The sequence below is a fragment of the Dipodomys spectabilis genome, unplaced genomic scaffold (assembly GCF_019054845.1).
Source record: "Dipodomys spectabilis isolate Male_0828 unplaced genomic scaffold, ASM1905484v1 ptg000229l, whole genome shotgun sequence".
NCBI classification, from domain to species: Eukaryota; Metazoa; Chordata; class Mammalia; order Rodentia; family Heteromyidae; genus Dipodomys; species Dipodomys spectabilis.
The window spans coordinates 2,588,034-2,612,331 of NW_024870906.1; the positions used below are offsets into that span (position 1 = coordinate 2,588,034).

Here is a 24,298-nt window from a genome sequence, read left to right on the forward strand (position 1 = left end):
GAGAAATCTTCTATCTTCTTCTCCATTCATCCCATCATGTCTCCACCTTAACCACACATCTTCACATTTCATACCAATTTCTAAGGTGATGTGGCTCAGCATAGCCATGGCAAAGACCTGATTAAATTCTTTAAAAAAAAAAAAAAAACCACCCTGCACTGAAATGCAGCAGTATATAAATCAAGAAACCATACACATGCTAGAAGAAAATAAGGTGAATGTAAGCTCAGTTACATTCATAAAGCTGCTCTGCTGTCACTCAAATCCAGAAGCAATAGGAGAAATGAATAATACAGGTGACATTTTAGAAATGCATGCCAAAAGGCTCTATAGAAAAAGTCAAAGAGTTTGATCCCCAGCACTCCAAAATACAAATAAACAATCATGAGACAAATAGGAAGAAATATGTTTAAAACATAGAGCACAGGTATTAACAGAGGAAATCCAGAAACAGATGGACAATACCTTAAAACTCGAGCCTGCTAAATGCAGTAATATATACACAATGGAATTTTACTCATCCATTAGAAAGAATGATATTGCGTAAGATGCATATTGTACTCATAACTGACATGCTGAATTGAAACCCCTTTGTGGCTAAAGAACATTTTTAAAGTTATACAAAGAAGAATAAATCTAAGCACATTCTTGATCTAGTAAATAACAAAAGTGCCTGTGTCCCTTTCCCACCTGGACAGGTATTCCTGGAAAGTCTTACAATTCATCCTATTTATCTTCATGCAAGCTATGCAAAGTGCATATTATTTTGGCCAAGTATGGTTGTAGGAGTCTGTCATTCCAGCATTCGGGAGACAGAAGCAGACAGGATCAGAGTTTGAGGCCAGCCTGGAGTACAGGGGAAAGCCCAGTCTCTAAAAGAGGTTAAGAGTGGTAGCTTTGTGTTGGCTGTGGTGACAAGAGCAGGTAGTGAGAAAACCTGACTTCTAATTTTCCTTCCTCAGCTGTCCCACCGCGGGGTGATCCTGGACCAAAAGTCACCTCCATGCTCTAGATCTGCAAATAGGCACAAGAAAAGCCCACACGTAGGGTTGTTTTAGAAAGATCTACAGTTAAAAGGTCTGCGAATGTGCAGTTCTGGAGTCTGTCAGTGGGGAATATGATCAAACCTCAGGGGTCTTCAATGAGCCAAGGAAGGACAGAGCGGCATGAGCACTGCCGAGTCTAAAAGCAGCCTGCCTTTAGAACCATTTTTAAGCCGTAGACGCTCAAAGGGTGCTGCACGCCGCCGGAGTCCTGGTTCGGCCCGAGACGGGCCCCGAGACGGTGGGACCAGCTGCAGGATGGAGCATCGGCACCGGAAGCCTCCCTCCCCGCGGACAAGAGGGACGTCGTCCCCGGCTCCTGGTGACAACTTCACGCACGCACGTGAAGAGCGCGCAGCGCACGGGCCGAGCTGAGCCTGGGATCTTCTGCTCCAGCCCACGGGACCCACAGAGCTCACGCTTGTCGCGGATCACGACCACGACTGGGGAGCCGCCACACGGTCCCCACTGCCCAGACATTGGGGGGCAGGGGGAGCTCGCGTTATTGGGGTCACGCTAGCTGGCATTGGGTGTGGCAGGGCGGCAAAACCGGGAGCGCCCTGGCCGAGGCCAAAATGTGTCCTGGCGAGACCCGGCCGCCCAGCCCTGGCTGGTGCAAACGCGAACCCGGGCCCAGCCCCAGAGAGCCTGGGGGAAAAGCCTTTTCACGTCATTGATTCTCCTGTAATCCAGGAAGGCAAGGCGGGAAGCTAAGAGCTGCTGGCATCCCGGAGTCCTCTCCAGCGGCTTCCGGGAGCCTACGAAACACGGGCTTGAAGATTTTAACCTGGGCTGGTCCCCAGCCTCGTGCCTCCGGCTCCGCCGGGGCTGAGCGCGGGGAGGAGGGGGTGGGGTGTTGTGGACGGGCACGTCCGCCTCCCTCAAAATCACCCAGACCCTGACCAGCTGGGGTGCAGGAGAGAAGGTAACAGGGTTTTCCTATGAAGTCCTGTGATAATGTTTTAATAAGCATCAAAATATCTCATTGGTGTTTTTATCTACATATGTATACTGAGGAAATCATTAAAAATATGAACAATGAAGGCATAGAGATTAAAACAAGCATGGAAGATAAATAACCTTTTTTAACAAAACATCTATATTGGTGAAAAATTACATATTTCCCAAAGAATAAATACTCTCTTCTGGTCCATCTGTTTGATTGCTGTCTTAAATCATACTTGGAAAAATACGAAGGAACGTGCTGGACACGTTTATGATGTAAATTTAAACCTACACATTTGCACAGACCCTGTGCGCTCATCAGTACTAAATCAGAGAAGAGAATGTATGAAAATGCTGTCTCTGGGTGGATGTTATTTTCCTTCCAGTTTTCCTCTATTTTCATTTTTCCAAGGTGGGGCAATGTCTTTTCTAATCAGAAAAAGCAAGATAAAACTTAAATGTAAGTTTTCACAAGATTATATGATCTATAAAGGAAAACGATGTTGAAGGAAGGAAGGGAGGGAGGGAGAGAGGGAGGGAGGGAAGGAAGGGAAGATAGGAAGGAAGGAAAGGAGGGAGGGAAGGAGGGAGGAAAGGAGGAAAGGGAGGGAGGGAGGAAGGAAGGAAGGAAGGAAGGAAGGAAGGAAGGAAGGAAGGAAGGAAGGAAGGAAGGAAGGGAGGGAGGGAGGGAGGGAGGGTGGGAGGGAGGGAGGGGGGAGGGGGGGAGGGAGGGAAGGAAGGAACAGAAGACAGGAAGGAAGGAAAGGAGGAAGGGAAGGAGGAAAGGAGGAAAGGGAGGAAGGAAGGAAGGAAGGAAGGAAGGAGGGAGAGAAGGAGGAAGGGAAGGAGGAAAGGAGGAAAGGGAGGAAGGAAGAAAGGAAGGAAGGAGGGAGAGAGGGAAGGAAGAGAAGAAGGAAGCGAAGGAAGAGAGTTCAAAAACCAAATATAGCAGGGCATGTCTCTAATCCCAGCAGGGAGGACTGGAGGATCTCAAATTTGAAGCCAACTTGGTCCAAGTTAGTAAGGCCCCCTTTTGCTCAAAATAAAATAAAAACAAAAAGACAACTGCAAACTGTTCAAGGAGTTGAGAGGTTTGCAGGAAGCCAGAGATCAATCTCCAGGAAAAGAGAAGAAGGCTTGGAAAGGTTTATTGTTTGAGCCTGATGTTATCTGGGTATACCCGGTGGAGGACCTTCATCTCTCCCCCTCATCTCTACTCCTCACAGAAGAGAGAGAGAGAGAGATCCTCACAGAAAAGAGAGAAAGAGGGAGAGAGGAAAGGAGGGAGGGAGGGAGGAAGGAAGGAGAAGGAGTGGGAGACAGGGAGGAGGAGGAGGGAAAGAAAGAGGAATCTGGAAACATTCTGGACATAGCTTATTGTGAAGATTGTGTAATTCCATGTATATAAAATCACTGATCACATGGTAGCTAATCAATCAAATCTGCTGAAATCTAGCATGATCCCCCCCCCCAGAATTAATACCCACTAGCTGAAGGGGAGGGTGAGTTTGTTTTACCTGGGTTTCAAGAAATAATATTCAAACAGCTTTTGCATCCGTAAATATTTAACCCAAAAAAGAACTTTATATTTTTTAAGATTTCCTTTTAAAAAAAGATTTCATTTTAAAAAAAGGATTTGTTAAAATCTCTTTGCTTATACCGTGGAACGGTGCGACCCGATCATGTACTCTTATTAGATTGGGGGGTCCACTGGGGATTGACTCGGAACCTTCGGATCCTATTTCCTTGATCCAGTTAACCGAGTAACCACAGCCTTGCGCATCCCTTCAGGGTAGAAGTAAGAAATTCTCCCAATCGTCTAGTACTGTGGACGCGTTATTTGCTCCACTCCTTACGGAAATGAGCTTAGAAAACGGGATGCGCTGCCCCAACGCCCTCCCTTTGGGTCCCAGGAGGCCAGAGCTGCCACCTCCGTCCCCTAACCCCTGCCTCACAGTGACGTACGTACGAGGAGCTACACTGAACGGTCCAAGTAGCTTTTCTGGGGCTCTAAGTCTCCCTCAACCTCCCCACCCCTTAGACCCTCCAAACAATCATCTTTAGGAAGGAGAAAGGGAAGAAGAGAAAGGGAGGAGGAAGAGGCAGCAGCCAAGGCACATCGGGAGAGGGGGGTGTCCCCCGCAGGGGTAAACGGCACCCCCTTCTCACCCCCTCACTTTCTAGTCCCCCAAATATATTGCGCCCCACGACTCCAGCGCACACCTCAAAGCCATCGGCTCCCCGGCTTTCTCTCCCTCGCTGTAAGAGTGACTGGAGAATTGACCTGACGTGAAGCTGAAAGTCCAGCCGCCATGGGGCGGCCCCCGGGGGCCCCCACCCCGGGCACGCTGACCCCGGAAGCACTGACCAGGACACCAGCCGCACTGTCTTCTTTGCCTTTGCCGGTGTTGGAGGGGAGCAGCAACTCCCAGGAACGCGACTGGAGCTGGGGGAACTCGAGCCCCCCCCCCAGGCTAGCCTTTGGGGAGGACCGGGCAGCACTGGTCAGCACGTGATCTCCGCCAGAACCAATGGGGGGCGGTGGTCGGGGTTCCCCCATCCCTCAGCCTGCAGAGACATCTGGGACATCGAACCTGTGTCCCACGCCTTGAGTCTGTCTTCCATCCTGCATTCGTGCCCAGAAAGTTCAGAGTGCAGCCCCTCTCCCCGCGGGGGTACCCCTAAACCGCCGGCCCCGCCCCCCGGGCCTCGGAGATGCTGCTGGGCCAGGTCACCCTCACCCCCTTCTCGGTCAACGACATCCTCCAGCTGGAACGCGAGCACAGCGACCCCGGGGCTTTCCTAACGCCGTGGATGGCACCCAGGGGCCTGGGACCCCAACCGAGTGAGTCAGAGGTCTACCTCGCCAGCAGTGTGGACAGGGCCGGCCGCCGGCCCCCTGGGCGTCCCTGGGGGTCCGTCTCCACGGCGGAGGCGGAGGAGGAACGGATGGAAGAGCCACGTGAGTACACTCTGTCTTCTCTTCCTGGCCGAGAATTCTGAGAAAATCCCACCGGAGGATCTCACCCCATGGCCCTCAATCAAGTCCCCCCCAACCCCTCCCAACTCCTCCATTCTTGGGGAGTCTCGGGGAAACATACGGTTCTGAATTGTAAGGAAAGAATTTACTCTTCCTTCAAACCGCTCCAGCGGCTCCCATTCCCGGCCACTGTTCCCCAAGACACCCCTTCGCCTTCTCAAGCCAACCACACCACCGCCTGCCTTCTCCCTCACCTCCTCCCGCCTGCCCTCTCCAGACCTTCAGCCCAACTACTGGCATCCTAGGTCAAGACGCATTGGACTCCTAATCTGACTTGTTAAATTAAAAAAAAAAAAAAACCCTTTGTGCACACTACTTCAAATAATCCAAATAAATGGAACTTTAAAAAGTACAGCCACCAAAGCAGAAACCCTTGCTCCTCCTGGGCTCACCGCTCAGTCCTGGCCCTCTCCCCCCCCCCCCCCCACAGCCTGGCTGGACACAGCTGCCTCCCCATTTCTCTGCAGGTTCCACAGTAGGAGAGGGTCCCGTGGGGTCTGGGCACGCAGGGGCCTCGCGGCCAGGAAGCGTGTGAAGAGCAAGCTGGGCCCTAGCACTCCTGAGAGAGGACTCAGGGTGATCCTGGCCCGGTGAAACCCTGTGAGCTAGCTGCGGGGTTCAGGCAGTTAGGTTGCAATGGCTTTGGAGAGCCGGGAGGCTTAGGATTCTCTTCCCGTCCCCATTCTCACAGGGCTGGGGCCCTCTCAGAGCGGAGCAGCCACACCCGAGTGCCTCAAATAAGAGGGAAAACTAACCAAATAAAGGGCATCTCTATTGGACCTGCCAGCTGGTAATCCATTGCCTCCAGAACTGGCAATCACCATTGTTCCAAAAATGGGGACTCTCAACACCAAACTAAGTCGATGCTGTACTGTCCCCATGCAGCCCAGCCCACAGTGCTGCACAGGACTTACACACCGCAGTGGAGTTCCTGGACCTATGGGAAGGCAGGAAGAGGAGGGACCTCAGAGTGTGGGGGGTACTTCCTTGCTCTGTGTACTTGCTGACTTTTAGCGTTGAAAGTGAGTCGGTGTCATTTGGGTGTGCAGAGCAGAGAACCCCGTGTCAGTATTCTCCCCTTCCTTTCTCCATCCTCCTTTCTCAGGGCTCAGATGCCTTTGGAGGAAAGGCTCAAGCCCGCCCTGACCACTAGGCCTGTCCTACTCCACTCAAGCCTGCTCCCTTTGCCACCCGCCCTAAAACCAACCCTCTCTGTGGCTGTGGGGTAAAAACACAGGGCTGAAACCAAGATGGGAGGGAGGTGGGGAGGGGGAAGGAAACGTTGTATTTTGTGGGTGCTGGGCAGAGGGGATCAAATGACTTAAGGGCCATCTTAATGCTATCTGCTTGTGAGAAAGACCCCAAAGAAGAGACTGTTTACCAATAATAATAATAATAATAATAGACCTCAATTTATAAATCCCTCCCAGAGAACCTGTTTCTAACCCTCAAGTTCAGGAGCCGGGAAAAGCTGTCTTTCGTTTTGATTTGTTAATTTTGATTTCTCAAAACCCTTCGGCGCCCTTGGTAGAGGAGGAGCACTAGAAGACCCAAACCGGCCCCGAGCAGGGAAACCAAACTCTCTCGATGGGCGCAGAAAACGTTTCTTCCAGCGACAGCCATACACATGCTGGGAAGAAACGGGCTTCATTCGTTCTAGCGCCTTGGAAGGGGTGGGGGGTGGAAGAAGAGTCTGGCTGGCATGCACACAATGATAGATAATACAATAATAATATAATATGATATACTATAATTGTCACAATTCTATTCCAGCGGAGCGCAAGCGGTAGCTTGCAGGAAAGACACACTGACTGGGCGGAGCCGGGGCGGGGGCCGCGCGCGCAGGGCCCGCCGCCCCGGGGGAAACCAGGAGGGCTTTGCTGTGCTGCGTCCCACGCTAAGCACGAACGGTACTGATGCTGTGACCGCTTCCTGTGCTTTCAGAGGCTGTCCTGAGCGCGCCGCCGCCTCTCCTGGGCAGCGGGAACGGGATGCTGGAGCGCGATGGCGACGGCGAGGGCGCGCGCGGCGGCCGCCCCGAGCCGCCCCCGGCCCGGCCGCAGCGCCGGAAGCCGCGGGTGCTGTTCTCGCAGCCCCAGGTGCTGGCTCTGGAGCGGCGCTTCAAGCAGCAGCGCTACCTGTCGGCGCCCGAGCGCGAGCACCTGGCGGGCGCGCTGCAGCTCACGTCCACGCAGGTCAAGATCTGGTTCCAGAACCGGCGCTACAAATGCAAGCGGCAGCGCCAGGACAAGTCGCTGGGCCTGGCCGGCCTCCCGCCGGCGCCGCGCCGGGTGGCGGTGCCCGTGCTGGTGCGCGACGGCCAGCCGTGCGTGGGCCCCGGCGCGGGCCCCGGCGCGCGCGCCCCCTCCGGCCCCTACGCCCAGGCCGACGCGCCCTACGCCCGCTACGGCGGCTACGCGAGCGCCCACTGCGGAGCCAGCTGCGCGGCCGCGTTCCCCGCGCCCGCCGCGCCCCTCGCCGGCTTCAGCCCCGGAGGCCCCAGCGCCACCGCGCAGGGCGCCAGGGCCTGGTGAGGATCGCCCGACGCCCGGCGCGCGCATCTCGGCTGCCTCCACGCTTCTCCTGGGTGGGCTTCTGGGACTCCGACCTGACCCCCCACCCCGAGAGCCGCCGGGCTGCCGGGGGAGAGGGGGAGCAGTGGATGCAATTTGGGGCGTCACCGGGAAACCCAGGCCGCGCGAGCATACTCGGTGTGGGAAGGCGGTGAGGCCCGTGACTTTTCAGCCTGGTGGCCTGAGTGGTTCTTTACCCTAGTCCGGAAGAGGGGGGGGTCACGGAGAGGGCGACCCCTCTCCTCTGGTCCAAAGAACGGGGAGGAGGGAGGGAGACGGGAAGGAGAGGAGGGCGGTCAGGGGATGGAGGACAACCAAGGCTCCAAACGGGACGCCGAGGAGCCCGGCCCAGGGCGGGTGTTTGTGGAGTGACTGGGAAGACCAAGGTCACCTTGACACCTCCGAATTAAAGCTAGATCTGAGAGAGACAAAACCCATTCCGCTGGAGACGTGCTATTTGATTTGTTCTGTTTCGTGGGGTTTTTTCCTTCCTGGGGCTTGAACTCCGCTGCCCCCGAGCTCTTTTTGCTCAAGGCGAGCGCTCCACCACTTTGAGCCACAGCGCCACTTGGGATTTTCCAGTGGTTAACTGGAGATGAGCGTGTCACAGCCTTCACTGCTGGGAATGACTGTGCGCCGCGATCCTCCGATCTCAGCCTCCTGAGTAGCTTGGATGACAGGCGTGAGCCACCAGCACCCGGCCTGATTGGTTCTCTTGTATTTCTTTCTCCCTCTTTGTGTGGCTTCTTTGGAAAGGCAATGTCGCAATTCCCAACGGGAAAGGGGCACCCCCTCCATGTGGCAAATCCTAAAAACATAGATCCCCCAAATCGTCATCTTATTATCGTCTTTAGACACCGTTAGACCATAAAAACTCTGGTCCTTTATCCTCCCTGGACCACTGACCCATCCGAGGTTAAATAATACTATTTAACAGATTCTGGCGATTAATTAAAATACACTACCTCTGCCCTTTGTCTTCTCTGACAGTTATTCACTCTGAGCAGGAAAACAGAGACTGCTTGTTCTGACAGCTAGAATCAGGTACCAGCTATGGCCGGATAGTTTCGATCCCCCTCCCCCTTCACCTACTGGAGGTGGGGGGTGAAGAGCAATTGTCCCTGCGTTTTCTTACTCCAGCGCCCCTCCCCCAGGTTTCTTTCTCTTTGCTCTCCTGGCGACTTTTCACTTCTCCATCTTCACCAATAATAAAAGAGTATTCTAGAAACACAGCCCAGTGTCTCTTCATTAACACTGTGTCCTTGGGATTAAAAAGTGTGTTTTCCTCAGATTTGGAGATCTCAATAAGAGATCTCCTCGACTAAATTAAAGAGGGAAAAAGAAGAAAGAACGGAGATCACTATGAAAAGCTTCAACCTGTGTGATCTCCAGGTAAGTTCCCTCCCTCTCTCCCTTGGGAGGTTATTCCTCATAAGTAATGATCAGATGGCAAAATACTATATTTTTTCATTTTTCCTTGTTATTGGAAAGGTGATACACAGAGGGGTTATGGTGACAGAGCTTACGTAATGAATACATTTCTTTTTGGACAATGTCCCCCTTTCCCTCGCTCTCTACCAGTGTTTCCCGTCCCCGCCCACAAGTTGTATAGTTCATTTTCAACAGTGTCCAGTGAGTATTATTGCTGCCTTTGTTTACCTTTTGTCCCTCCATTTCTGTGTCCCCCTTTCCCTCCCATAGACAGACTAACAAACAAAAGGAAAAGAAAACAAAAACAGCAACAATTTTTTTAAAACCCTCATTTCCATTTCTTGGCATTCACTTCGATAAATACCAAAATACTATATATAGTATTTTGTCACACTTATAGAACATATTTCTATGTTAACCTGAAAAAGAAACATCTTCCAAAGGTTAAGAATATGGCTCATCTGGAGCTGGGAAGGTGGCTCAGTGGTAGAGTGCTAGCCTTGAGCTGAAGAGCTGAGGGACAGTGCCCAGGCCCAAGAATATGGTTCATCTACAGAGTGCTTGCCTAGCACTGGTTTCAAGCTCTGGTTTCAATCTCCCAGTACCTCCAAAGCAATAAATAAGCAAATCACCTTTGGAGGAAGGTCCCTAGCCTCTGTATATCATGGTATTTATCATCGGCACAGAGCGGGAGGTGGATAAATGTCACCCCTTCTCCTCTCACTCCCTTCTAGCACAGGGGAGTCATGCGAGCAGTCACAGCTACTGGTTGTCTGAGGGTTTGCACAGGCCCAGAAGACTCCCAGCCCTGTGCACACCTCCATGTGCCACCTGAGAAAAGCCAAGGCTGGACTCAGAGTGAAGGGAAAGAAGGGGCCAGGGCCTGGACCTCAGGAACTCAGCCTCTGCTGCACATTCTTGGAAGGGGACAGAGATTCGGAGATACGGCTGCCACCCTAGTGGGACTTACTATCTAACTGGGATTAGCAAAGACCAAGGCAAGAAGGGCATCTAAAAATACTAGGTGGTGGAGGCCATGTGTCAAATCGAGCTGACCACAGGCTCCTAGCAGAGAAGGAAGATCCAGGTGGAGCTGGCATGTTTAGGAAGGAAGGCTGCGAAGAGGAGGCCTGTGTGGGAATGAGGCTGTTTACTTGGGAGAGGCTCTGGAAGAGATCTAGGACTGCAAGGGCAGCAAGTAGATCACCCATCCAAGCCAGAGTCCTATTTCCTACTGGGTTTCCACACAGATCAAGGCTGACACCTGGGACTTTGTGAGCTGTGTTCAGTGGATGGAGGACGCAAGAGGAGAGGAAGAAGGGCTGGTTGGGCACAGGGCCCCGGGCCTTGAGCTGCTGGCTGGCTCCCTTTGCCCGCACAGCACGTGGGCAATGGACACTTCATATCCAGTTCACTCAGCGGTGGCTGGGGCGTGAACCGGCCTTCATCAGGTTAAATTCTAGATGGGGGTGGAATCTCTATAAGCTGATTCCTGTGCAACCCATGTGGTTTTGTGTGTGTTTTTCCAGATCCCAGTGACGTTTGGGCTTCCCCTGACACCAAAGGAAAAGAGCGCAAAGGCACAAAACTCCCTCCTCCACACTTCCCCACTCCGCCTGACAGGGTCCCTTTAAAAGGCCTCCCTCCCCCCCCCCCCCCAGCCCACCAAGCACCCCTCTCCTCCCCACCCCCACCCCAGTCTTCCATCTCTGTAATCTCTCCTCACCCTGAAAGCTGCTTCTTTTGTGTGTCTCCTCCTTACTACTGCTTATCCTGGGCCAGGCGCTTCCCAGCCAGCCTCTTATCTGCATCCTTCAGTCCTGTCACTCCGGTCACCTCTTAATGTTCACAAGTTCCCCAAATGGGAAGTAATTGACCTCTAAACAAAACAAAAAAAGCTCTCAGGGAGATAGCGCAGGCTCTGGGCCTCACGGTCCCTGGGCCAGGGGCCTCACCTAGGCCAGGTGGATAAGTCAATACATTCGCAGACTTCCTGGCTCCCTGTCTCTCCATTCCTGCCCAGCCCCCCCTCAGGCTGGCTCCTTCCAAGCCATCTACAAGTCAGATGGAGCAGAGGCTAACTAGGCCAGATTGTGTGTGTGTGTGTGTGTGTGTGTGTGTGTGTGTGTGTCCGTCCAGTACCAGGGCTTGAACTCAGGGCCTAGGCACTATCCCTTAGTTTTTTCAGGCAAGGCTGGTGGTCTACCACCACTTACAGCTTTTTGGGTGGTTCATCAGAAGAAAGAAATGTAATAAATGTTCCTTTCTGGGTTGGCCTCAGATCTCGATCCTCAGATCTCAGGCTCCTGGGTAGCTTGGGATTGATTGTATGAGGCACCAATGCCCAGCCTGGCTGGAGAGCGGGGAGGGGCATATTTAGAATCTTAAAAAAAAAAGTCCTTTTGAAAGGATGTATATCATTTGTATCAGCTGTTAGTATGTAGCAGCTGGCCAGCTGATACAATAGTTGTAGCGACTTTGTTACAAAACAAGGCAGCTCTCAGACTGTAGGGCCTTCTTCCTCCCTTCACATTGAAGAAGAAGCCTGGCTAAGTAGATGGTGGTGGCGCATTAGGACTTCTCTCCCTCTGGTCCTGGTTCTACAGACTTTGAGTCAGCCTCCTCTCCTCTTCTGGGTTTGTCTCCTAGGCTCTAAGATTAAGGGCTGGACCTCTGTGACTCCCTTTGGGTAAGATGTTACATGCCTTTTTTTATTTTTAAAATTCCATCTATAGGAGTGGATATTCAGCTCAAAGAACATCTATAAAATGGGCACAGGGGAGGTCCATTCAAGGCAGGGCGCAGTGCCAGCTGCCTGTGCCAGGAGGATGCCCCCAGCTTTGTCCAGAAGAGCCAGCAGCTGTTCTGCCCTTCGAGTTATTAACTCTCAGGACTCTCATTATTAAGGACCCATCCCTTCACAATGTGATCTAATTTCATCTTACTTTGAAAGTTGCACACGTAGTCATCCTGCATGCTTGCTTTTATGATGTGGCTTCCTTCATGTAACTTGAGGTTGGGGGATTTATCTAGACTCCAGGTGTTGATTTAATTGTATGATTCTTTGCTGTTATTACAGGTATGTGCTTTGAGTGTGTGCATTCACTGAAAATGAGGTGTCTTCTGGGCACTTCAGCTGTGATGATTTGCTGGGGAAGGATGCAATCTCTGATGGGCTTCTGTCTGCAACCTTGCATGGATAAGCACTTGCATTGTATTTACTGTATGACTCTGTTCTGCGTCTACCATCTACATCCATGGCAGAGTAGCTAGCCTCTCCATTCAACCAACCTTGGGTAGAAAATATTTTTTTTAAAAATTCAAAACTTCCAAAAAGCACAGCTGACTTTGTCTCATCTGCAGTGCAATGCTGTGAAAGTGATATACGAGCACACAGGTTCTATGCAGACACTCAGCATGTGATATAAGGGACTTGAGCAGGTGTGGATTTGGATATGGGGGTGCTCTGGAGCCAATCCCCAGGAATACCTGATGAAAACAAAGAACTGGGAAGCAACAGCTTTAGTGAGGGAACTGGAAGCATACCCCTGAATTCCCCCCTCCACCCCAACCCTGGCCCTAAATCCTTAGCAGGGAGTTCAAGTTATTACACAAATCAGGAAACAATTGTACAGTTTCTCCCCCACCTCTAGGATAAAGAAAATTCAGATGGTCACTTTTTGGAAAGCATTATGCATTTTGGTAAACTGAGGCTGGAGTTAGAACCCTGTGGTAAAATACATGATTAGCACCCATGATGAGGTTCTGGGTGTTCCATCCCCAGCACCAACCCCCCCCCCCAAAAAAAGTAAAACATAATTAGATCATAAAGGGACAAATGCAAAGTAAGGTGCTCATCAGCTCTTGTGAGGGAGCAACCAGCCCCAGGGCTCTTGCTCCTCCTTCCTCCAACAACCAAGCGAGAGCCTTGCGGGCAGTTCTTCACCATCCTCTCTGACTATGTTTACGTTTGTGCAGCCACAGAGAGAATGACACACACCAGACTCCAGCCCAAGGAAAGCAAAACTCCACCCAGCGCGCTGTCCACCAAGGTGGGCAGTCTATCAGTCACCCAGCCACCGCTCCATCCGGTCACTCCATCCACTCAGCTCCAGCGTCCAGGAAATTAGAAGCCTGTGTGAGGCCTTGCTGAGCCAGGTCGGATTCTTTCCTGTCACTCTTCCTGCTTGCTGTCCTTCGCTGGACAGTCCACAGGGAGTCTGTCTTATGTCTAGCTGGCCCTGGAAGCATCTTGAACATCTCCCTCATGATGCCTGCTCTCTTCTTCTTCCTTTCCGAATGAAGAGCCTCGTGGCTGGCCACTGTATTTGCAATCTGTTCTGTGGCTATCTGGAGTCCGGGCTCCTTAGCATTTCTGAGTGGGTCATGTGATCAGGCGATAGCTGCTGTCTGGCTGTTTCCTGGCAAAGCCCTGAAAGGTCTTCACTGAGACCTGGGCTCTGATCCTCTGGAAGAAATCCCTTCTCTGTGCTGATAGGGAATCTACCTCCTGGAAGGGGAAGAATAGTCTGCTCCCCAGCCACAAGAGCCCTAAAAATGTCTGTCAGCCAGAGGCCATAGCCAGGCAAGGAAGGAAACCCCATGTTCTATCCTCCGATCCATTTCCCAGGAGGTCAACTTAGCCTCGGTGAGCAAGAACCAAAGAAAGTTCAGCTGAGCACCAGGAGGGAGAGGAGGATAGCAGCCCGGCTTCCCTAAAGCTTAGCTTCAAGGAACCCGCTCTTCCCTGCCCTGAGAGGAGGGCTTGATGCCAGTGGCTAGTACGGAAGACACAGATAAATCATGATCCTGTCCTCAAGGCCTTGGTGAGTGAGAAAGGTGTGCTGTAGATGTGTCACATTTGTTTCATTGAACACCTACATTGTACTTCCTGCTGGGGTGCTTATCCTGGAGAGACATAGCATACAAGTCTACCGATCATCCAGTATCCCTCTCCCCTTTTTTCTTTGTTTTGTTTTTTGTTTGTTTTTGTTTTTTTGCCAGTCTGGGGCTCGAACTCAGGGCCTGAGCACTGTCTCTGAGCTTCTTTTTGCTCAAGGCTAGCACTCTACCACTTGAGCCACAGCTCCACTTCTGGCTTTTTCTGTTTATGTGCTCCTGAGGAATCGAACACAGGGCTTCATGCATGCGAAGCAAACACTCTACCACCTTCCCAGCCCTCCCCTTTTTTCTTTACCAACCAAATTCTGGGTTTTGTTATGCATGTGGCCTCGGCTGAAGTTTATGTTTCCCAGACTCCTTTGCAGCTGGAAGTGGCCAAGTCATTAAGTGCTAGCTGCAGGGAGCAGCAGAAGCCATAATGAAAGGGTCTGACCCAAAGAATACTTTCAGACATTTGAGCTGTATAGGATCTCCAAGGTGCAAAAGGAAACTGCTCTCTACCCAGGAGCACCACATTGAAATCTTGAAAACCCACTGTGACAGACATTGCTTGCAGAACTTCATGTTCCCAGCAGGGGGCACCATTGCCTCCAGTGTGCCCTGAAGGGAAGAGGGAATTCTCTACCAAAGCCTCCTGGTTTGGCTGTAATGGTCTTTCCAGGTTTGTTTTTTCAGGTCAAGCCCTTTGCCTTCCTATTTGGACAGTGAGAGTGGGCATAAACAAGGCTCCACGGACACAGCACTGTTGTCAGCAGTGTTTTCAGGGCGGTGATGCCAGTGGGCACAAGATCCATGGATGCTCACAGTGCCCAAACATCCTCCATCAATACCTCTCATCTAATTCCCTCAAGGAAGTGTACTGTCCCAAGGATGAAATTAGGGCAACCAAGGGACATGCCTAAAGTCATCCAGATTTTTGTATCAGCCCAAATGAAAACCTGCTAATTCTGCTTGCTGGTTCTCTATCCAGAGTCGACCTAGTAGGTCTAAAGAATAACTGTTTAAAAACAGCATGGAAGTGTGTGGACAGCTGAGAGATTTGCCTGTGGTTGAACCCTGCTTTCTACCTCCTGCCCAGACTCAATGCCCTGTAGGCCATTGGTCCAATCAACTCCTTCCCATAGAATGTTCTTGACTCAGAGCAAAGTTCCATAACGGTCCTGAGTGGAGGACAGCTTGGGAAAACAATGCCACTAAATCTACTGTGATTTTGGTTTCCCCTCACCACCTTCGCACCACCGGCTTGGTGGTGCTGAGTGAGTCACTTCAACCTCTCCAGTCTTATCTTGGGTAAAATGGAGTTGGTTAAACCAGCTTGTGGTCAATCAGACTTTGTGGGTTGTCAGTAACAAAGACCCGGCTCACACCAGCATGAGGAAAAAAAAAAAAAAAATTAAGGTAATGCGTTGGCTCCCAATCGCTAAATGAGAGGGTGGTTGAAGGGGAAGTGGACTTAAACCACTGAAACCAGATGGGAAGCCATTGGGTGTCTCTCCCTACTTCTCATCTCAGCCTCGCGGTCAGCCTCAGGGTCCCAGGCTGGCTGAAATGCTGGCCAAATACACACACACAGCTCCTGTACCCTTAACAGCTCCACCTACTGGGAGAAAATGGCACAGCACTGCCTGGCCAAGTCCACACAGATGCCAAGCTCTCCTTCATCAGTAAGTGGGTAGCCACAAACACAGGTGCTTTGGAAAGTCAGCCTTGGCCACAGCTTCTCTGTCCCAGGGCACTATTGAGCCAGGGTAGTTTGTAACCCTCCATTTCATGGCACCCACCGGAGAGAGGGAGCGTATGGTGAGTGGCGGAGCTCTGTACCGCAGTATATTTTCACCTTCTTCCCAAGGAAGCAACAGCCTCCCTGTGCCTAGAGAAGGAGAAGCCAAGGCGGATAGTGCTTTGCATCGTTTCATCCTGACTCCGAGGTCCTCACGATCATCTCTGAGACAACAAATAGAAGGCAGGCAGTGGGGGGCATCTGGTAGCTAAGGCACATCAGAAATGCCACCAGTGGGCAGCACCATTGTTCGATGGACCCAGGGCCAGAGCCTTCAAGGAAGTGAAGTATTCTTCCTCCTGCTTTGCTTCCTTCCCTGTAGAGTGAGGCAGGTGTGGAGGGTGATCTATTCCCTCGTGGGTTGCTGAGGGCTTGGAGGCTCTGAAGGCACACTGTGCTGCTGTCATACTGAGCCATGAGTTTGTGAGCATGCCCTGCGGTCCTCGCCAGCGAGGCTGGGAGTGAGCACAGAGCCCTCCAAAGCAGAACACAAACCTGCTGCTGCATCTGGCCTCTCGGGTTTTCTACTGCCCATTCAGCCAACCACTGGATGTGACATGAGAATTAGGGAATGGTTTTGAAAGGCTTTTACATGTCCATGAACATCAGTAGTAATCCATTTTCTACTGCTGTAATGAAACATCAGCGGCTGCTTACTGTAAACAAAGGGGTTTATTTAGCTCACTTATGAAGGAGAAAAACCCCAAGATCAGGTGGCTGCATCTGTTCCATCATGGGGTTAATGGCATGGTAGATAGAGTGTGCTGGGAGAATGGGGGGGGGGGGTGGTACAGAGGGCTCCTAACATCCTTCTGTCCACCAGACAGTACTAATCTCTCTTGAACCACAGTGCTAGTGATCAGCATCTGTCCACCAGACAGTACTAATCTCTTCTGAACCACAATGCTAATGAGCAACACTGAACGACAGGCCCACTACTTAAGATCTCCCCCCTCCCCCAACACCATCCCACTGGAAACCAGGTTCCAGCACCTCGGCCCTCAGTGGATGCCCTCAAACTACCCCCAAACCATAGCCTCGTGTCACAAAAATCCAATGCTGGCCATGGGGGTTTCAGCTGTGACTGTGACACTGAACACTTGTATACAACTTTGCACATGAAATGAATCAAATGGTGCAAAGTATCTCTAGCTTTCTTTTACTATTTAAAATTTTGATAAGCTAGGCACCAGTGGCTTAGGCCTATCATTCTAGGAGGCTAAGATCTGAGGGTCACAGTTTGAAGCTAGACTGGACAAAGTCCAGCCCGGACAGTGAGACTCTTATCTCCAAAACTATGGACTCTTATCTCCAAAACTATCAGTGGAGTGTGGCTCAAGTGGTAGATTGCTGACCTTGAGCAAAAAGGCTCAGAGACAGTGTCCAGGCTCAGAGTTCAAGCCCCAGGACTGGCACAAACCAAAAGAAAACTTTTGGACAATTTTTAAATATCATGTTTTAGAAAAGGTGACTTAGGCAGGGTGCCAGTGGCTCACGCCTGTAATCCTAGCTACTCAGGAGGCTGAGAGCTGAGGATCGCAGCCCAGGCATGAACATCTGTGAGACTTTGACCTCCAATTAGCCACCAGAAAACTGGAAGTAGGGCTGTGGCTCAAGCAGAAGAATGTATGCCTTGAGCTGAAGAGAGCTCAAGGACAGCACCCAGGCCCAGAGGTCAAGCCCCAGGACCGGCTAAAAAAGAAAAGCAAAGAAAAGAGTAACTCTGAAGTTGCCTCCGCATTCACATTAACAGACATGGATCAGTCTGCTGACATAAGTACAGATGTTTCATTTCAAGTGAGTTACCTAGACTGACCCTCGGCCTCAGCCAGCCCACTTCTAAAGGAATGTCTAAGATCTCTTGCTACATAATTCTGCGTTTTATTTTCAGAACTGAAGACCGAACTCAGGGCCTTGTACTTGGTCCTCCACTAAGCTCAATCCCCAGCCCCAATTCTGAGCATTTTTATTTGATTGTTTGTTTATCGTCCATCATGGAGCTTAAACTCAGGGCCTAGGAACTATCCCTGAACTCTTTTGCTCAAGGCTATAGCACTCTACCACTTTGAGCCACAGCCCCACTTCTGGTTTTCTGGTAGTTTTAACTGGAGGGAGGTAAGAGTCCACAGACTTTCCTGCCTGGGCTGGCTTTGAACTGCGATCCTCAGATCTCAGCCTCTTGAGTAGCTAGGCTGACAGGCGTGAGCCATTGACATCCAGCTCTGCATATTTTAAAATAGGAATTTCATCATCCTTTCTGCTCCTCTCCATCATCACTGTCTCTGTCTCTGTGCCTTCTGTGCAGGGTGCGTGCCACTTGGGAGGAAGGGACACGGGACAGATACGTGACAGGAAGCACATAGCATCCGAGCCTGGGGGCCAGTGCAGGGTGGTCTTAAGCATCTCTGCTCCCCCTTGTCCCCATGTCTGGGTGGGCCTTCCCTGCTGAGCTGTGTAAACACCAGCAGGTCCTGGCCAGCCTCACAAATCGCCAAAAGCTGCAGTACCAGGCCTTTCCTCCAGCCAGACCAGACTTCCCGGCTGAGCCACATCTACCTTGGCCAGGTGGGCCAAGGCCGCGCCAGCTAAAATGATTTTCTGGGGACTAACCATCACAGAGCCCTACCAGCCTTCCCCCGCCCCCCGCCCCCCCGGAGGAGAGCAACAGCAATGTCCTCCTGCCTTGGATTCCAGGCCCTGTGGAGTCTGGGAGTCAGTAGAGCCTCCAGGAAAGCCAAGCGCAGTCCTGGGCCTCTCCCCCTTCATCCTGTAAGGATCTAAGTCCGCCCTATGTCTAGAAATGTCTTCTGCCATCTCATATGGCCACCTGCCCTGGATGCCAAGGCACCACCCAGCTCAGCTTCATGAGGGTAGTGGGGGGGGGGCGGGGCTGAAGAGCAGACAGAAGGGAGGTCAGCCAGCACAGGGGAAGGTCAGAGCCCTTCTCTCTAAACAAACAACCCCTATGTGTCTCCCAGGTGAAGCAGGCATCTGCTGAGCAGTTAAGCAGACCAGGCAAAGAAGGACAGTGGCCACCCAGCTAGAGGACAGGACAGGCCCCGCAGCTGGATGGGGGGGGAGGTGACCAAGGGCACCGCTAGCAAAATACTCTGGGGTTCCGATTGCCAATAAATCTTCTCTGATGGCTCCTCTTGGGCCGTGAGGGCATCAGGGGCTGAGTTACCATCTGCCTGCCGGAGTTTCAGTCCCCTGGCCACCACAGACAGGGGAGAGCTGTGGGGAGAGCTGGTCCACACAGCCAGAGCTCCTTCCGCACCCAGGCCTCCTCTCTCCCTCAGGGCCTGCTCCCAGACATCACTGGGGAGCTTATTAAGAAATGGAGCTTCTTAGGGCCCAGCCAGACTGATGAGGCTGACTGTGCCTTAATAATCAGACCCGGGGGACCAGGGTCCTGTTCCCTACTCCATCCCTGCTCCCTCCTGGGTGATGGGTTTGGAAGCACCCTTCAGACTGCCATTGTGATGGTACCAAGAGGTGGGAAAAGACGGCTCTGCCCGGATGATGGCTGGGTGCTGGTGCTGCGTGAGTGGGCTGCTGATGTGGAGATGCACTGGGGTCATTACCGACGCCCTCCTCCTCCCTGCTTCCTTCTCCCTCCCCGCTCCCTTTCTCCTCCCCTTCTGCTTTACCTTCTCCTTCTCCTCCTCTTCTTCTCCCTCTCCCACTCTGTGTATCTCTCTCTCATACACACACGCGTGCATGCACACACACGTGTGCATACACACACACACACACACAGCAGGATGGCCATAGCAGATGTGGGTGCTAGATCTTGGACTTCCGTCCTCTAGAACTGTGAACCTAATAAGCCTGTGGTACTCAAGTTACAGCAGCAGCAGCAGAAAGCGGGTTATGACACAGCTGGTTCCTGCCATCCTGAGGGGGAGGTCTCTGTCCCTCTCCTTATACCACGTGCTAGTGCGTTGGTTTTGATTTTCTGTTGGTTATGGTGGTTTGACATCTTGAGCCCTGGCAGCGCTGGGGAGGACATCTCCCCTCAGGGTTAGCCAATTTCTAGCTCTAGCTGCCCAACCAATCCCAAGTTCATGATCCCACACCCTAAGCCAATGCTCACCTGCCCCACTCACGCTGTAAACCTGGGATCATCCCCAGAACCCAGCCTGCCAATGAGATCCAAACCATCCAAGCCTAAGTCTGCCCAACTGCTTATCTTGCCTCACCCATCCTATTCATGAAAACGCAATCAAGGCCCTGGCTCATTCTTTTTAATTTATTTTTATGTTTATTTTTGGTTGGTTCTGAGGCTTAAATTCTGGGCTTGGGCTCTATCCCTGCGCTACGTTTGGTCAAGGCTACACTACCACTTGAGCTACAGTTCCACCTCCAGTTTTCTGTTGATTAATTGGAGATAAGAGTCTCATGGACTTTCTTGCTTGTCTGGCTTCGAACTGTGATCCTTGGACCTCAGCCTCCCTGAATAGCTAGGATTACAGGTGTGAGTCACGAATATCCAAATGTAATTTTTTTTGGGGGGTCCGGTTGTGGGGCCTAAACTCTGGGCCTGGGCGCTGTCCCTTAGTTCTTCACCTCAAGGCTAGCGCCCTACCACTTGAGCCACCTTCCCAGCCCCTGTAATTTTTTTAATTTACTCTAAGTGGCCATGAAGAAATGTACACTATTCCTTTTCTTCCCAGCCTTTTTCATCTCAGAGCAGAGGGAACTGATCTATTGAAAAAGAAATGTGTATGTGTGAATGTGTATCTGTCTGTCTGTCATCCTTGTGTATAAAACATATATGAGTAACTTGTAGCTACTTTTTTTGGGGGGTGTCCAGTCGTGGGGCCTGAACTCTGGGCCTGGGTGCTGTCCCTCAGCTCTTCAGCTCAAGGCTAGTGCTCTACCACTTCCGGCTTTTTTTTTCTTTTTGCTTATGTGATGCTGAGGAATCGAACCCAGGGCCTCATGCATGCAAGGCAAGCACTCTACCACTGAGCCACCTTCCAAGCCCCTTGTAGCTACTTTTATACACTATCAATTCATTCGATAACATATTTTGTTAACTTGGGCTGGTCTGAGCCCACCGAAGATGGATTCTGAGTGAGTACATTATATACTGAGTTTCCAGGGCCAATCTTGTAAGCATGGGATAGCTGTGTCACAGGATATGTCCGCTATCCATTGGCTGTCAAACTGCCAGCCAAATACACAGAATTGGTTTTCTCATAGCCACTCCTCCTCATTTCCTTCACAGTCCAGTAACATGCATTTTTCCCCCTCAAGTTTGTCATTCTAATAGGTAGCAAGCAGTATCTCAATGTGGCATTGATTTGCATTTCTTTAATGACAAATGTGGTCATGGTTGTTTTTTTCCCCTATGTGCCTGTTTGTACTTTACATTGTTGAGCCATCTGGGGCTTATTTTGCTGTAAGAATAGGACTTTATATTTTCCAAATGGCAGCACTGGCTATTAAATCATGCACAATATCCTCAGTGGTTTGAAATGTCACCCAGTTTTAAATGCTAAGACTGAAAAGAAGCCACCTGAACTGAAATCTCACACTGTGCACATTAATTCCAAAGGGATCACAGGGTTTAAGAGGAAAGCATGGGGCATAGATCACCATCTTCCATTCTAGGGCTGGGCAAAAAGTTCTTGAACATCATGCCCAAATTACACTCTGTAAAATAAAAACTCAACCAACTGGACCTTATCCTAATCAAAATCATATTCTTTGAGAGCTCCTGCTAAAGGAAAGAGAACACAGCTACAAATTGGGCTAATACTTTCGAACCACAGATCCAACCAAGGTTTATACATATACAATGCATAAATAACTACTGACCCAGACGCAGTGAGTCACATGGCTACTCATGAGTCAGAGGTCAGCAGAATAGCTGACAGAGGCCAATCTGGGCAAAGACCCATCGCAATTAAAAAAAAAAAAGTTGGGTTGCATACGTTTGGCATCCCAGCTACATAGAAAGTTGAAATAAGAGGATCATGGTCCAGACTTCCTGGACATGTGAAACCCTATTTGGAAAAATAGTGAAGGCAAAAAGGGTGGGAGGCCTGGCTTAAATGATAGAGCACCCACCTATCAAATGCAAGTCCCAGAGGCCAAAACTCAGTGAACAAGACAAGCTGCCAAAATTCAGCAACAAAAATATAGAAAAGCCAGTTCAAACCAAGGCAAAGTCACACTGATATTTCATCAGAGAAGATACATGGTGGCAAATCAGAACCTTTAATAACATTCCACCCCATTAGTCATCTGTCCAATGCAAATTAAAATTAAGACCACAGTAAGATGGCACCGTCCAACTTTTAACAGGTAAAAATGGCATCAACGGCAAATGCTGCTGGGGTTGAGGAGACGCTGACACTCACACATCGTTCAAGGAGATACAAAATGGTACCACTCCTTGGCAGAGTAGCCGGGCTGTGTCTCACACCACTACACTTATGTTTACCATATGACTCCACAATTGCCATCTGGGCATTTATCCTGGAGAGATGCAGCCTGCTGAATCACTCCATGTTCTGTGACTGGGAGCAAATACCTGGCATAAACTACTTATGAGGTAAAGAGGTTTATTTGAGTTTATGGGTCTGGAGGCTCAGACCAAATTCAGATGCCTCATCATCAGTTTGGGTCACAGGCCAGGGTGGGACTGTGTGTGTGTCAGAGAAGATGCTCACATCCGCAGCCAGAGGGAAAGAGACAGACAGGGGAGAGGTAGAGGAGGAAGAGAGACATCCCAGGGTCCCATAATCCCTTTGGGGGCATATTTCCAATGATCTAAGGACGTCCTACTGAACCCAGCAGCTTCAAGGTTTAGAGCATCTCCCAATAACACCACTGAGGAGAGCCAAGCCTTTATATCTGAAGCTTTGGGGGACACTCACCCAAACCATAGCCCTTGCACGAATGTGCTCGGCACTTTCGTGCATCAGAGCAGAGCAACGTGTGAACAATTGGAGAGTCCTTCAGTGAGGGCAGAGTTGAACCCACTCTGGTAGATCCAAACCATGGAATAATATTCAGCAACCAAAAAGAATACATTGATGGAGCACAGTGGTGCAGACCTGTAATGCCAGCACAGGGGAATCTGAGGCAGCAGGATAGCAAATTCGAGGTCAGCCTGGACTACATTTCAAGACTCTATCTCAAACAGCCTACCAAGCAAAACATGAAGCTATTCACTGAAGCAATAACCTGGGTGGCCCTTGGGAATCCAGGGATTGCATGACGAAAGCCAGTCCCCAAGGTCACATGCCATGGGATGTCTGACTCTATTTGCATAACGTTATCTGCATGGAGCACAGATGACAAGTTGCCAGGGCCCCAGACAGGAGAGAATTGGTGTGTGGACCCAGAGCAGAAGGCCAGGGGTCCTTTTATGGTGGTGTAACAATTCCTTGTCTTCACTGTGATAATTACATGACTGTACCTGTGATTTGACTGCATAGCCCCCCCCACACACACACACGTGCACTCACAACACACACACACACACACACACGTGCACTCACAACACACACACTCACAAATGAATGCGGTTTCAGAATGATTTAAAAAATGAGGCATGTAATAGAGCTAACAGCAGTGTAGCCTTGTCCATCTTCTGCTCCGTATATTGTCCCACAGCTATACAGAGGACACTGGAGGAATCCATTTTTCAAATCTATACCAAGTTCAAATTTGAAAAGGAAACAAAGCCTAGAGAAGATGACAGAAGCAAGCCAGCTACGTGGAAAGGATCCCTGGGCCTACTCTTTGGTCATGGCTGTATCTTCAATAACCTCTTCTCAGCTGGACCTGTGGTGCCTGCCTGTAATCCCAACACTTGGGGGAAGAGCTGAGGCAGCCAGCCGGGGCTACAAAGAAAGACCTTGTCTCAAACAAGAAACAAGAACAACAACATATATATATATATGTAGGTATGTATATATATATATCCATCCTCTCTGCCCCAGCATTCAGAATATCCTTTCGAAAAGATTCCAGTTAAATGGAAGGTGGTTCGATTCGACCTGAACAGACACAAACATTGCTCAGAAGTAGTTGAAAAACCACTTTGGAAAGCAGTATGGAGGATCCTCAAAAGACTCCACATAGGGCTCCCCTATGACCCGGCAATCCCACTTTTGGGCATTTACCCAAATGATCACAAACAAGACCACACTAAAGCTACCAGTACAACTATGTTTATTGCAGCATTATTTTACCATAGCTAAGATATGGAACCAACCCAGATGCCCCTCGGTAGATGAATGGATCAAGAAAACGTGGTATAAATACACAATGGAATTCTATGCTTCCATTAGAAAGAATGACATTGCCCCATTTGTTAGGAAATAGAAAGACTTGGGAAAAAAATTATATTAAATGAAGTAAGCCAGGCCCAAAGAAACATAGGTCCTATGGTTTCCCTTATTTGCAATAACTAGTATATGTCTGGGACAAGCAGAAAAGGTTAAAAGCTATGTACATATGACCAGATAAGATGATGTTAAGCAAAATGAACCCCAAAATAAGGACTCAAATGTTTTTTTTCTTTCTTACTATTGTTTCTAACATATTTATAAGGTGATTTGTT

At 50.4% G+C, this 24,298-nt stretch overlaps 1 protein-coding gene across 1 annotated transcript; it reads left to right on the forward strand.

Moving 5' to 3' along the window:
• The first annotated feature begins 4,703 nt into the window (after window positions 1–4,703).
• Window positions 4,704–7,562, forward strand: Nkx2-6 (NK2 homeobox 6). Its single transcript, XM_042697835.1, has 2 exons — window positions 4,704–4,950; window positions 6,973–7,562. Exons 1-2 carry the CDS (start codon window positions 4,704–4,706, stop codon window positions 7,560–7,562), a joined length of 837 nt encoding a protein of 278 aa, XP_042553769.1.
• Window positions 7,563–24,298: the final 16,736 nt, after the last annotated feature.